The sequence below is a fragment of the Alligator sinensis genome, unplaced genomic scaffold, assembly GCF_000455745.1.
Source record: "Alligator sinensis unplaced genomic scaffold, ASM45574v1 scaffold876_1, whole genome shotgun sequence".
Taxonomy (NCBI): Eukaryota; Metazoa; Chordata; order Crocodylia; family Alligatoridae; genus Alligator; species Alligator sinensis.
This window is the reverse complement of record NW_005841938.1, coordinates 572,094-585,691: the sequence shown is the minus strand read 5'-3', so window position 1 is coordinate 585,691 and position 13,598 is coordinate 572,094. Positions and strand designations below refer to the sequence as shown.

Below are 13,598 nucleotides of genomic sequence, written 5' to 3'. Positions count from 1 at the left end.
GCATCGCAGGCAGGGAGAGCCGGCCCGGCACCCGCGAGCCCTGTGGGGCACAGCGCCAGGCAAGGAGAGCGGGCAGGCAGGCATGCTGCACAGGTCCCAAGAGCCCTCAAGGCAAGCTGCTTGCCCGGGCCAGCGCTCGCAGTCATGGGCAGACTTCTGGGAGGCAAAGGCAGGAGGGTAGGGCTGCAGTGACCACACAGGCCGGGAGCAGAGTGGATCTGCCTCCCCAGACACTAAGAGGAGAGAAGAGGCGCAAGGGTTGGGAAGATGCTGGTACCCGGGATGTGGAGCACCATCCTCACGGCTGATGCCTGGTGCCCTGGAGAAGAGGACTACACCATCTTCAAGCGACAGTGGATTAGGAAGCAGGATTAAGAAGCCTATATCCCCCCCCCCCCCCCCCCAAGTCCCTTCCTTCTTTCTGCAAGTGTCCCCCCTCCATCATGCAGTCAGGTCATGGTTTGACAAGGCAGCTTTGTGGCTGGGTGTATATGCCCCCCCACCTTCAAACACAGTGATGAATGTACCCACAAAGCTGCAGGTCAAGCCCTTTCAAGTGCGCTGCTGAATGTTTTAAACATGTCCAGCCTCCTTCAAAAATAGCACCTGTCCTCTTCCCATCCCACCCTTCCACTCTCTGTCGGGATTTCAGGACTCCTGCAGGCTCTTCCCTAACAGGTTAACCTTGCTTGGACTAGCAGAAGGGCTGGCTGCAGCTGCCAACAGCACTCCTTCAGCTAACCAGAAGTCCCCACTTGACAGCAACAGGAGGACATTCTCCCTTGCCCAGCATGCCCCTTCTCTGTGCGCCGAATCCCTCTTGGCCTGGGAGCGGGCTTGATCTTGGATTCAGAGCCTGTGCTGTCCAGCCCGAGACAGAATATTACATTTGTTGGCAAGGCTTCAAGGCAAACTAGGCTCCAGTCCAGGATTTTAAGACAGAAAGTGTCCAGAGACAGGAAAGTCAAGTCACATTGTTCTTCCCTCAACTGTAGCTCTAAAGACCTCAGTAGTACAGGGCCCTGGAAATCCACTGGAAGCGAGAACATGACTTCCCCCATCAGGGAACTGGAGACTCTGACTGAAAGCGCCCCAAATGTGGATCCCCTTCCTCTTCTGGGACTGTGGAAGGGATATCTCACTGTAGATCCCTGATAAGCCATTTCGGGGGACAACAGCGGGTTGGTCGTCCTTGATGAAGGACCTGAAGTAGGTGTCTTCCAAGATGGATGGGTAGGGCCTGGCTAGTAGCAACACAAAGGCTGGGAGTGGACAGGGTGACTTATCCAGATCAGTGTCAGACTGGTGTTGGTGCCCACTAAACTGCAAAAGCAGCAGCATGCGTTTCCCCAGTGCTGCCTACCACAGCATCTCATTTGGACCTGGAGGCAGAAGAGCAGACCGGTCCGTGCCTGGCCCTCAGCTAAGCTTGTCAACAGCGCCCCAGTTAGTGCCAGCTGCAGCATGTGGTTTGTGATATTGCTGCCCACCAGCTACTCAACAAATAGTCAGACCCCTTCCACACAGGCCGCTAGACAGCTGTCAGATGGTACCAAGTGTCATTCACCGCTATCCCAGTCTGGCGACCTGGAAGTGACAACCTGGCTGTCTCCCTAACACCATCTGGACTACTACGATCACACTCCTGATGCACATCACATCATAACACTGCAATATATCCAGGGGGTCTCTCACACATCCTCCCACTAAGATGATTAGCTCAAGACACAATGGGGATGCATTCTGCCTGCCAGAATAGCCAAAGTTCAGCATCTCGGGTGGGAGGGGGGGTGGTATCTCATTTGTATTATGCTAGCATCTAGAGGCCTCTTGAGACTGGGTCCTCATGTTGCCAAGTGCTGGATAGACACTCCCTGCCCCAAGGAACGAATGCTCCAAGCGGATGAAGAGCAGTTCTCAGAAATCAAGTAAGAGACTTGCCCAAAATCAAGGAGCAGTTCAGTGGGCGAGTGTAGAATAGAAAGCAGGTCTCCCGGGGCTGTGCTGCTGCCCCAAGACTTGAGTTTGTTGAATGTTACAAGGTCCACATTTGTGTCGGCGCTAACCCAATGCTGATCTCTGCCTTTACTGTTCTGCCAAATGTTTTTCTGTTAGCATACAGCTAGGTCTTTATATTCAAAGCATTTACATAAAGAGCCATAAACATATTTGCATGAGCAAGGTACAATCTTAGATCAAGCGATTTCCTCACTGTGCCTGGACACAGATGCTTTTGATCTGATTCTCTTTCTATATGGATGATGTATAGAGGACCTTTGTGTGCCATGGCTTGCTCTAAATCCATTTTAAATACAACATTTTTAAAGAGATGAAGCTTTGAACCTGCAAGTGGGTTACCAGATTACACACCGTCTCCATTTTAATTGCATTGGATTCATTTAGTTTCATTTGTACGTTTTGGTGAATTGTGCTCTTTCAGCAAATTGGGAAGTTTTCCTTTTAAGGACACCTGCCTAGCATACCAACATCGAGCCTAACACGCAGCAAGCCTGCTTGGGTTTTCTTGCTGTCTCTGCGGTTTCCTCTCCCTTCTCCTCTGCCTGTCACAGGTGCAGAGAGATTGATAAAGCTGCACCCACCTTCCAAGTTTAAAAGCAAGCAGCTGATCCCTGGGAGGGCAATAACAGACAGAGCCAGTTGATATCATTTTTCTGCTTCTGTCAGCATTATTTTGGTGCTTACTTGTCACAGCAAACTGCACTCTAGATCCACAATAGAAGATAAGCTAGGAGGATGTCTTGCAAGGGTCAATCAGGACTTGGGTTCAATATTTTCCTCTGTTACTGGCTCCTTCTTTGACCGTGGTAGATAGGAAACTGAAGGCAACTAGAATGAGTGCATTCAAGTGTCTATCCCCACCGCAATGGTAGTTTAAGAGCAGTCTAAAAGAACAACGGCAACTAGACTGCATGGTGTTCCTATCAAGTTTTATAAAGCAGTCACATTCATTGTGATGAAGGGGAACATACCTGTCCAGATACACACAGCTATCATGGAAGGGTCCAAAAACATTTTGGTTCTCTTTACTGGGAGGAGGAAGAGAAGGCCAATGTGATTTGACAGAAGCAAAGTAAAATCACAACACACAAGCTTAAGAGACTTATTTGAAGATGGGCCTGAGATGCCAAGAAAGCAGCCAGGGGTGAAATCCTGTCTCTCTCGAAGCCAATAGCTAGATTCCCTTTGACTTCTGCAGAACCTAGATTGCACCTTACCCTCATTCAGACTTACCCCAGTGGCCTTGGGACAGGAAGGATTTTGCCCAAATACTAGATGGAAAACTACTTCATCACGCTAGAAAGTATGGCACAAAAGTGGGGATACATGCATGTGGGGAAAAACAGTTTGGAAATAAGCTTCAGTAGTGGGGTAGGTTGGTTTGGAGTGAGACATGCAAAATTATTCGACTTCCTGCCTTTATTTTCCTTGCAGAAATTCCTGGCCTCTATAAAGTACAGAGCCTCAGTGAATAGCTTCCAACATCAAGATCACGAGAAGCATGTCCACAAAGGATCAGGTCCACCATTCCCCCTCCTCCCCAAATGGAGATGGAAGGAGATGTCCCATTGTTCCTGGATCTAGCCACAACAATCCAACATTTTCTTTTCTTCAAACAAGAAAAGGGATGCAGCAAACCTGAAAGCCTTCAGCAAGCAGCTTAATGGCAGTTCTCTGCAACACTGACAACTTGGGATGCATATTTAGGGATTTCAGATGTAAATGAGAGGACATTATTTCAATACTGCTTAAGAATCTAATGAGGCCACATTCATCTCCCATGCACATTCCTGGCTTCCTAATTATGCCGAGGTTAGTAATAAAAAAAAAAAAAAAAAAAAAGACAAAAATGGCAGAGAGCCAAGGACAACCTGGAAGAGATGGGGACTTGTGGGCCATGCAGAGGGGTGAGAGAAACTAGGTCTGCGCTCCTTGAAGAGGAAGCTATTTTCACGGAAGTATTGCAAAATCAAAAGGATCCAAATAAAGAGACAGGCATAGAAGTAGCCCAGCTCCGAGTATAAGATTTTGGACTAAAACATAAAACCTGGGCTCTTTTCCTGGCACAACCACAGACTTTGGGCAAAATGTGTCACCTCTGCGGGTCTCCATTCTCTCTTTTACTCTTTAGGTTGTGAGCTTTCAGGACACTGTGGGGCACAGGTCTTGGCTGACACCAAGATGCTACTGTAATAAACAGTCAACCTATTAAACTAAGTCTCGTCTACAAAAGCTGAAACAGCATAAAGCTTAAGTGAGAGGTCCTGTGGAGTTGATGTACACAGAGACCCTTCACTGAACAGGTCTGCCCCATGTCAGAGCTTCTGCGTATAAAATCATGACTTCCACACGATGCGTGCATACAGCTTCATATGGGATATTCTCACAAATGCTATAAATGCTTCTGTTCGTGTCGCTGGGTTTTTGGTTGTAGCCGTGTTGGTCTAAGGACACAGGCAGGCAAGGTTCTTTGAGCAGATGTCCTATCTTTTATTAGACCAACTGAGTAGATGGAAAAAAGTTCTTGCAAGCTTTTGGGTGCAATCACCCTTCTTCAGGCATGGGGAGTCTCGTGTTTGTGTCCGAATATCTTCTACCCCCTCCGCAGCCTATATGTTGGGTTTTTGGAACGAGCCCTTAAACTCAACACAGACAGTGCAAGTCTCTTGGAACACATGGTGGTAGTAGGGGAAATCATAAGACAATTTGTGCTTCAGAGAGCTTGTGGTCTACACAGACAAAGGAGGGGGAAGAGGAAACAAAGGCACAAAGGCAAAGTGACTTCTCTACGGTTCTCATCAAAGCCAGGAACAGAACCCATGTGAAAATTCCCAGTCCAGTACCCCAACTGCTATGTTACATACTTTTGGCAAGGCAAGAGCAGACCATTCATCCTTGCCCAATGGTCCCCTTTCATCAAGCCTTTCTGCTAGATTCTAGGGGCCAACTAATAGCTCCGTGAGAAGTTGCACCATGCAGTTTGTTACGAATTCCAGAAGGCTCGGTGATGAAAATATCTGTGCAAACATCAACTATTATTGTCCAAGTGTAGGGTTCATTGGAAAAATCGCAAGAGCAAGATTTCATGTCAACAAGGAAGCTCTAGATGAACAAATACTTACCAAAGACTAGTGGTAATGGGGATTTGGAATCAAATACACAGGAGCTGCACTAACTTGTAATGGCAAAAATCTACATCTGAAACCATTTTAGCAACAGGCATATTGAATGCAGCATTAACGGAGAGTCTCCATTCCTAGGAGAAGTAGTCACTCTGTTTTCCTGTTGACATACAGCTGCAGTAGCTGTGGGTGATTTTAATAAGACAGGATAATATTTCCATCAGCTTAAGGAGCTATAGATTGAACCCATATAGGCATCTGGTTCAGCTGCTGAATGATGAATCGCATCAAGTTACGAAGCTCATTTCAAATGAAATTGCACCCTCTCTTCAGTTTTAAGTCATGAAATGTCATACTTTGTTGATAAGGACAGGGCTCTCATTACTACTTAATACAGTTGAATTTGAATAAGGAGCAATTTGATGGCAGAAAGAACCTACCCTGTTCACAGAACAATGCACTGGGCATGACAGTATGGTTTCAGAGAAGTCCAAATTTCAGAGAAGTCGGAAATGTGCCCGTCTCACATTTAGGATTCAGCACAGATGCAAAACTCGGGAGAGCTGGCCAGGAGGCAATGCCCAGTCTTTTATAATAGCCCAGCCTGGAGCCACTTATGTTGAAGAGACAACTACACTGAGATGGTACAGCAGAGCACCGTGGGGAGATCCTTTCCATCTTTGACCTCCCTCATCCCTCTTCTCTCTTGGACCCCTACTATCACAGAGCCCAGGTGCTTCACAGTACTTGATGACATCCTTGCAAAGATGAAAGGGCCTTTACAGAGAGACTACAGCTCAGATCCCCCCAGGTAGATACTTGATTGACATCAGTGGTAGTTAGGCACCTTTTCACCAAGAATTAGGACCAACGTGACTTGCCCAGGGTCATGCACACAGCTTGGGGCATAATGGAGAACTGAACCCATGCCTCTCAGAGCTGAAGCTAAAGCTATAACCACTGGAGCATCCCAGCTTTCCAATCCATACTTTCCTTTCGCTCCTGAGTCCTCATCCACCTTCTCATTATGCCACTACCCCACATGCAAGTCAGAGACGGACTGCATTTCCAAGCATCAGGACCTAACTGCACCAGCCTCCCAGTAACATAATCCTTGTCCGCCCGTTCTCAGACTCAATTACCAGTTGTCCCTTGTTATGAAGCATCTATACTTAGGCCAGTTTCTCTGGGGGAGGGAATTTGAGCAAGTAGTTTCACGGCGCTGTATCAACACAGCCAAAAAGCATGACAGTGATGGAAGAGGCAGCAATGGGTCCCAAGAGATTTTACATCAACCATTTCTGGAGCATGCAACTAAAAACTTTTGCACGTTCTTAGAGCAGTGTGTCAATAGTCATCTTTGACAATGAACAGCATAGCCATGCATGTTCAAAGCAGATAGTGGACTTAACCCTGAATACACAAAATACCATCAGACTTATTTCAGGACTCCCCTTATTTGGAAGGAAAGAAAAATTCCACCCTGGTCCTCCCCCAACATACATACATGACAGCACCAGTCTGGTCAGAATGACTTAGCCACAACTTTAAGATCTAACCCTCCAAATCCCTGTTGGCCATTAATGTCTTAAGTCTCCTTGATTTAATGCTGCATTTTCTTAACCTTTAGCTTTCCCCTGGGTGTTACTTTGTGGGAAGTTTTCTGGGAAGCTGCCATGAAGGGTCTAGGAAAAAAGCAACAGTTTGATAGAATTAACTACCAAGGGCAGCAGTGGGGGGCTAAATCATTTTTCCTTTTTAATGAATAGGTTTATTGTCTCTCTCAATCTTTTTAAAATGAAGACAAGTAGCAGCAGAGAGAATGTGCTCCAGCATGGAGAGCAACTGCTAACTGTACAGAAGGGATGTGCACTGCCCGCTGTCATCTGTGGCACCTGCGGTACAATTGCTACTTCAATAGATGGGGAGATTTGTTTGGCCTGTACACCGCAGCCAAGTTAGTCGAGGGTGCTTTGGGAGTCTGAGCACCCAGACAAAAAGGCACCTGAAAGGCAGCCCTGATTTTCCAGACAGGCTCAACACCTCCCCTTGAAATACCAGACCCCATTCACTATCTGCGATTGCCCACCCCAAGCCCCCCGTCACTTTTGAGGATTTAGACCAATGACCTGAGACGGTTGATGGCACTTGGGATTCAGTTCCAGTAGGCTGAAGTGCTTGGAGACAGCCCAATTCATCATGAAGAGGTTATGGGTTTTTCTGCCTCCCCCTCCTTTAAAATAAGCTTTGTTTTCATTGTTTCCCTTAAGAGCCACTGCTCTTTCCAGAAGAATGATGAAAAGAAAGTCATTTTCTGAGATGTAATTTGGGTTTCTTTTGTATTCGCCACATCTCTATCCTCCCTCCCTCTCCCCATCCTAGGGAGGAGCACAGAGCTTATTGGTCTCATGCTCCCAGAAGCAAGGAAGCTACTGCGACCATCAGAAATCCTATTCATTCCCAGAGAGATCTTGCACTCCTGCCAAGAAATGCCCCTGGCAAGAGATCTGGAAAGCCTGTGGGAGTTTACATCCAGAGCAGCCTGCAAAGCATGAGTGGCACTCCTAGAAACCTAAATATGGGGTCATTTAGGAGACGATATTTCCCAGATGGCCAATTTTTTGTTTAGGCTCATGAGATGGTTACTTCAGCTGCTTTGCAAACTATGGACTCAATCCTCTGCCTCCCATGAAGACGTTAAACAGAAGTCTAATTCACTCAGTGCCTCAATGGATGTTTTTGCCGTGTTTAAAGAACCGACGGCACTTATTGCTTGCCCTTAGGTCCTGGCTATCTGGAGTAATTGCATCCTAGCATGTAAATGCCCTTGCAGCCTTGACTATAATTCCCTTCACTCTTAAGATAGCTGCTGTGTACGGTTAAACATATCACGCTTCACACCAAAGCCAACTGTATTTCAGTGAAGACTTATGTAAAGGCAAGATAGAGGTTTTCCGTCTTACTCTAATCCTTCAGTGGCATGCACGCAAAACACTAGCACGTGTGGAAAGGAGGAAGCACCCTTCGGATACATCCAATTTAAACCCAACATGAGAATTCTCCCTTTCATTTACTTATTTCCTAGTTATTAGAGGAAAAGCTTTTGTCCTTCTCAGTTTCTCATCACTCCTTGATCAAGTCGGCACTGCTGCTATAAGCCGTGCCAAGCTCCCAATGTACGGCTTGGCTCCAGACCCGTTTTTATTCCTATTGTGTATACAGTGCTAGTACCTAGAAGTCCCACTTATGGACTAGGCCCTCACTATATCAGGAACTGTACAGAAGTGAGCCCTGCAAAGAGACACATCCAGATCTCAGAAATGCCCAGGGTTTGTTGGTGCTCCAACCTATGGTTTTGGGTCAAGAAGGGCCCTTTACAAAGGTCTGATAAAGGCTGGGATTGTAATATCCCCACAGTGACCAATTTCTCTCTCGTACTACAAGCAGAAATGCATCTCAATTAAGTGTTATATCCTACCCCAGACCATTCAGCTCGGAGTTTTCCCTTTGCTATCAGCTGTTGCTTAAACTCATAGGATTCGCATTTTCAGAAAGCCACAGCTTCTGTGGGGCTCTGATACACCCAAGGACCCTTCTGAACCAGAATGCCCTTGTAAAGCTTTCTAAACCCTGAAGGCTGCATTGCCTGCCTGCAGATCTTATCAGTCATGGGAGAGTCAAGGTCTCTCCCCGCTCCATCCTATCACTTTAAACTTTAATCTGGTTCCTGTGCAACGCAGGCACTGCTGCAACGCATCTGCAATTTGTGAGAAAGCAGAGCGCCAGCAACACTTCTGTGACCAGCTCCCTCTATAATTGAATCTTCAAATCTTGTCTGACAGGAAGAGACAAGAGAGAAATGATGAGTTGGTTGCACAACCCCTGGATACTCCTGCTTTGTTACAGTGAGCGTCAGAGTCCTCCACAAGCCACTGGAACATGGTGAGCAATGCCCTCATGAGTAAATGAGCCCATCCCTCAATACCGCTGAGGTGCATTCTTTAATCATCGTTGCAATGGCAAATTAAACCCCATAACACACAGCATCTCACTACACTGAGCCTAGAGCGACCCCAGAGATGCTGGGGGGAAGCTTTGCTGGGACAGAAGAGTCGACATGACCCACTGTCTGCAGAAAGCCGTGTCTGTATGCAGCAGTAACGCCTTTCCCCATGCACCTGGGCAGACCCACAGCTTCAGCAGAGTGAGTTGGAGCTATGCAGCTCAGGTCTAAACCAGCGCAGATCTCAAGTACCCAGCAAAATGTAGAGGAGTTCGGACCTGGGTTCCCAGCATGTCTCATTATAGAGAGGGAATGTCTCTAAATTCAGATCCAAAACTTCTCCCCAAGCTCTAGGGAGCAAGTCTGGTTTGTTTTCTATTTTCGTAGCAGCTACACGCTGATAAGAAAATGCCACCACAGATTCTCAGTCGCATACAAATTCATTTCACAGCCCTTTCAGGCGAGGGTTGGAAAGGTTAAACCCCCACCCTTCTCAGCAGGGGGCTGTGCCCGTGGGCATTGATATTCCACTTCTACTTCTTAGTTTCACTCCCCACAAATAGGAAACACACCCACAGCTGGAAATCTCACCAAAAAACCCCCAAAGGTTGGGATCCTACCTGCATGCCAGACTGCTCTGCCAAACCACATGCTTTCCCTTCAGAGCTGCCAAAGGGCATCTTGGAGAAACCCTCATTCCTGAGCAGGATCTCAGCACAGAAGCATGGGCATACTTAGGCTGACAATGGATATACGGGCTGGCTGGACACAAAGGAGAAGGAACATGAGAATGGTTGGGAGGGAGAGTTGGTACAAAGGTAGGGTAATAACAAAGAGTGGATGGCCATTGAAGGGGGCTGGGGGAGAAGGAGAAGCACCTGGGGGAAGGGAAGGTAGCATCCATAATACTAGAAATCCATCCCACCAGACACATCTAGGCTTTTCAGAGTCCAGTTCCCTTCATCCTGGCTTCTAAATATAATTAATCCCCACTTAAGGCAACAAGGACTTCTTCACCCGCTCCCTCCCCTCCTCTCTCTCGAGAGTCTGTTTCTCATACAGAGCAGAGCAAATGGCTTCATTTGCCTCAGCTGAGGAGCCCTGCACAGGTGTGGGCTTGGCTCACAAGTAACAGGAACCCTCTCCCTGCCCACCCTTGAGCTGGGTCTGTGCAGTATGTCACTGTGAGGAAAGACAGAAAGAGAAGTCAGTGGGAAAGACGGCACAGGAAGGGAGAAAACTAAAGGATGGAGAGGGAGGAACAGCAGCTGTATGGGAAAAGAAAGACAAAGGGACCAAAGAAAGTCCCATTCTCAGGCACAGCACTGGGCAACTGTCCCAAGCATGAGCTGTTATTGCTGGGAAAGTATCATGCAAGATGGACCCCTACCCTGACCCAGTATGGCAGGTCCCTGGCCCCAGCCGGGAGGGGTTAAATGCCCAGGACTTTGCTTGCCTGCAAGCAAAAAGCCTCAGTTTCCCACATTTTTTTTCCTTTAAAAGAGACTCCATTTTTAAAGGTTAAACATTTAAACGCTTAAAAATGTTGATGCATTTTTAAAGTTTGGTTGCGACCCTTTCATATATTCTTGTGGCCCACTTTTGGGTTGCAACCCATGGGTTGAGAACTGCTGTCATAGCAGACCGGTTGTGCCTAAACACATCGTTGGCACTGATACAAATGGTGTCCTGGGGAGTGAGACAGGACAAACCCAGTGTCGGTGTTTCCCAGACCCTGGGAGGCTGCTGGGGGTGTTCGAGCAGAAGCAAGATTGGAAAGCAGAGAGAACAAGGGCCTTAATGATGTCCTTGCCTTGTGAGTAAACAGCACATTTCACCCTCCAGTTGTCTTGCTGAACATAAATGAGCTGAATGGTATTAAAATAAATGAATGTTAAGTAAGTGCATAACAATAACAAGGATTATTAACACACCAGGGAAAACTGTCCCTACCCTCTCAAGGAGCTCCTGGCTGCAGCCCAGGTCAGAAAATGAAAGCACAGACGGAGCTGGCAATGGGGCAGAGACGAACAAGGAAGGAGAGTGGGGCGACCCCGGGAGCTTCCACAGAGGAATGACCATGCCTAGAAAGAGAGAGCAGGCGCCTTGTGAAAAGCTAAATCCAGCCCAGAGGAATTCACAGAAACGTGATAAAAAAATTAGGGGGTCCATGAGAACCAGGCGAGGTTAAGAAAACATGGACCGATTCCACAGCTCCCGTCCCCGGGAAAAGGGAAGCAGTTCTGGAAGGGGAGGAGGGAAACGGCATCTGGAGAGCTAAAAATAATAGTATCCTGCCCCATTTCCACTGGCACTTGCACCTGAGCTCCCCAGACCAGTTTCAGTAAGCCCCCATGTTGGTTTAGTGCACCCACTTTCAAAGTTGGGGAAACTGTTGTCTTGACAAAGGTCTCACAGTAAGTCAGTAGCAGAGCCTAGGCCTCCAGAAACCAGGCCCCTGCTTCATGAATCACCATCAACTTCAAGCATGGAGGAATGGGTTTGGACCCAGCTGCTGCAGTGCCAAACCCCTCCTCCAACTACCAGGGCCTCAATTAACAAAGCACTTGAGCACCTGCTGTAAGGACAGCTACTTGTTTAAGCCTGCCCCTATCTCACCGTGCATAAATCCCATTGAAATCCATGGGAATTAAGCGTCTGCGTAAAGTTAAGCACATCCTTAATTGCTTTGCTGAACTGGGGCCTAGATTTAGTCTCAAAGGAAGTGAGAACCCAGCATCCTAGCCTGCGTCTTCCCAGAAGCTAAAAGATGCCTTAAGTGCCGCTTGTCTTTTTCAGCCCCAAATTTTGCTCCTCCTTTGTTCAAGCATCAGCTCTGCTTGTTTGAGACTTCTCAATAATTATTCATTTTCCAGGCTGGCACAGACAATCCTTGATGCGCAGGGCTTTTTTTTTTTTTTGGCTTTTTTTTTTAAGGCTTCTGCTGGGAAATCTTTGTAATTAATGGCCCTTTAAAGTAAAATATAATTAAAAATAATGTGGAGCATGTTGAACTCTGTTCGCAGATTACAAAATTGGAGCTTAGTAGCTTGATTGGGAGCTAGGGGAGGGATGTGCTCTGCAGAGACCCCATCTAACGGCTCACGCGCCTGCTGCCACGTGCCCATCAGACAGGGCAAGACCTAGACACTGTTGCCAGCTGGCGGGGGGGAGAGGGCACACAGTGGGGAGACCCTTTCTGCAGCAATTGAGAGTGCAGGGGGCATTCTGGCACGACTAGGAGGCAATCAGGGTGGAGGCTCAGGCTGCCTCAGCATTAGCAGGGATGAACTGATCGGTGGGTCTCCTCTGCACAGAGAGAGTCCTCCGGACTCACTATAGCTTCAGCAGGCAGGGGACAGGTCTATGCATGTGCCTTCTCACAAGCCAGTACTCTGGGCTTCTCCGCCCCGTCTTCTCTTCCTTCTCTCTCCATCCTCTGCTCCTGCCACCCCCAGCCCCGGGGCTTGCATTTAAATATCATTATGTCAGTGCTGTGGCTGGCGGCGCCCTCGCTCACGCGCTCTCTCTGGCCTCATTTAGATTGAAAACCATTTCCAATTCATAGAAAGTGTCAGGTTCGGGAGGGGGCGGGTGGAAAAAAGCCCTTGATGCAGTCGGGCGGTTTCCGTTTTCCTCCCAAATGGCCAGGCACCTGCACAGAGCTCAGCGGCAAGGTTTACACAGGGAAATTGTTATCCGGCTTCCCGGTTCTCTCACATCGCTGCAGTCACTACCGACTGCCCCCTTTTCTTGAGGTGGTTTTGCTTCCCTACCATGCCCAGGCTGTGGCTCTGCCAGGGACCAAGTGGTGACAGGCTCCTTGTCCTCCTTTGCCCGGGCTGTCCACATCATGGGTGGCTGGGTCTGGGGGGCTGAGGTGTCCCTGCTCCCTGGCGGGTGGGTGTCCCCTTCTCATCCACCTCTCTCCTGGCTAGTGCTGTTCTGCAGGGCAAGCACCTCATGCCACACACAGATCTAATCCCAAGCACTGCCATCCTCTGAAACCCAGATTGTGATGGTCAGAATGACTGCTGCAGGCAGCCAAGCCCTTCAGGACGAAGGACATATCTGCACCCCTCCACTGTACTCCTGGGATGCACATGCCACCTGCCCACTCTGGTGCTGCACACTCCCCACCCTGAAAGGAGATGAGTCTGCCTCGGGGACCCCCTCTGCCCTTGCTCTCTAACACATCGGAGACAGAGAACTTGAGCACAGAGCTGGGGGGCACCCGCAAGGCAGCTTCACGGCCTCATTTTGGACTGATGCAGGCAGACAGGGAGGGAGCGGGTGGGCCTGCTTCTCAGCAGTGCTCTCCGCAGGGCTATGGAAGCAGCAAAGACATCCCCGAGAGACTGAGCCTTCAGCCCTTACACAGCTGCCAGGTACCTCTGCCACTAACGATGCCGCTCCCAGGAGGATCAAACCCTCTCTTCTAGCATCCCCTCATG

The 13,598-nt window shown here is 48.4% G+C and overlaps 1 protein-coding gene across 1 annotated transcript in view; it reads right to left on the bottom strand.

The window, feature by feature from the left end:
- LOC102382057 (canalicular multispecific organic anion transporter 2) overlaps positions 1–10,054 on the bottom strand; it is a 361,044-nt gene extending 350,990 nt beyond the window's left edge. Inside the window, exons 1-2 of the mRNA XM_014518064.2 lie at positions 10,023–10,054; positions 9,765–9,906 (exon numbers count right to left, since the gene is read on the bottom strand). Of these exons, the coding sequence (XP_014373550.1) occupies positions 9,765–9,906; positions 10,023–10,044 (164 nt within the window). The 5' untranslated portion in view covers positions 10,045–10,054. The remainder of the gene's footprint in view (positions 1–9,764; positions 9,907–10,022) is intronic.
- Between the last annotated feature and the right edge of the window lie 3,544 nt (positions 10,055–13,598).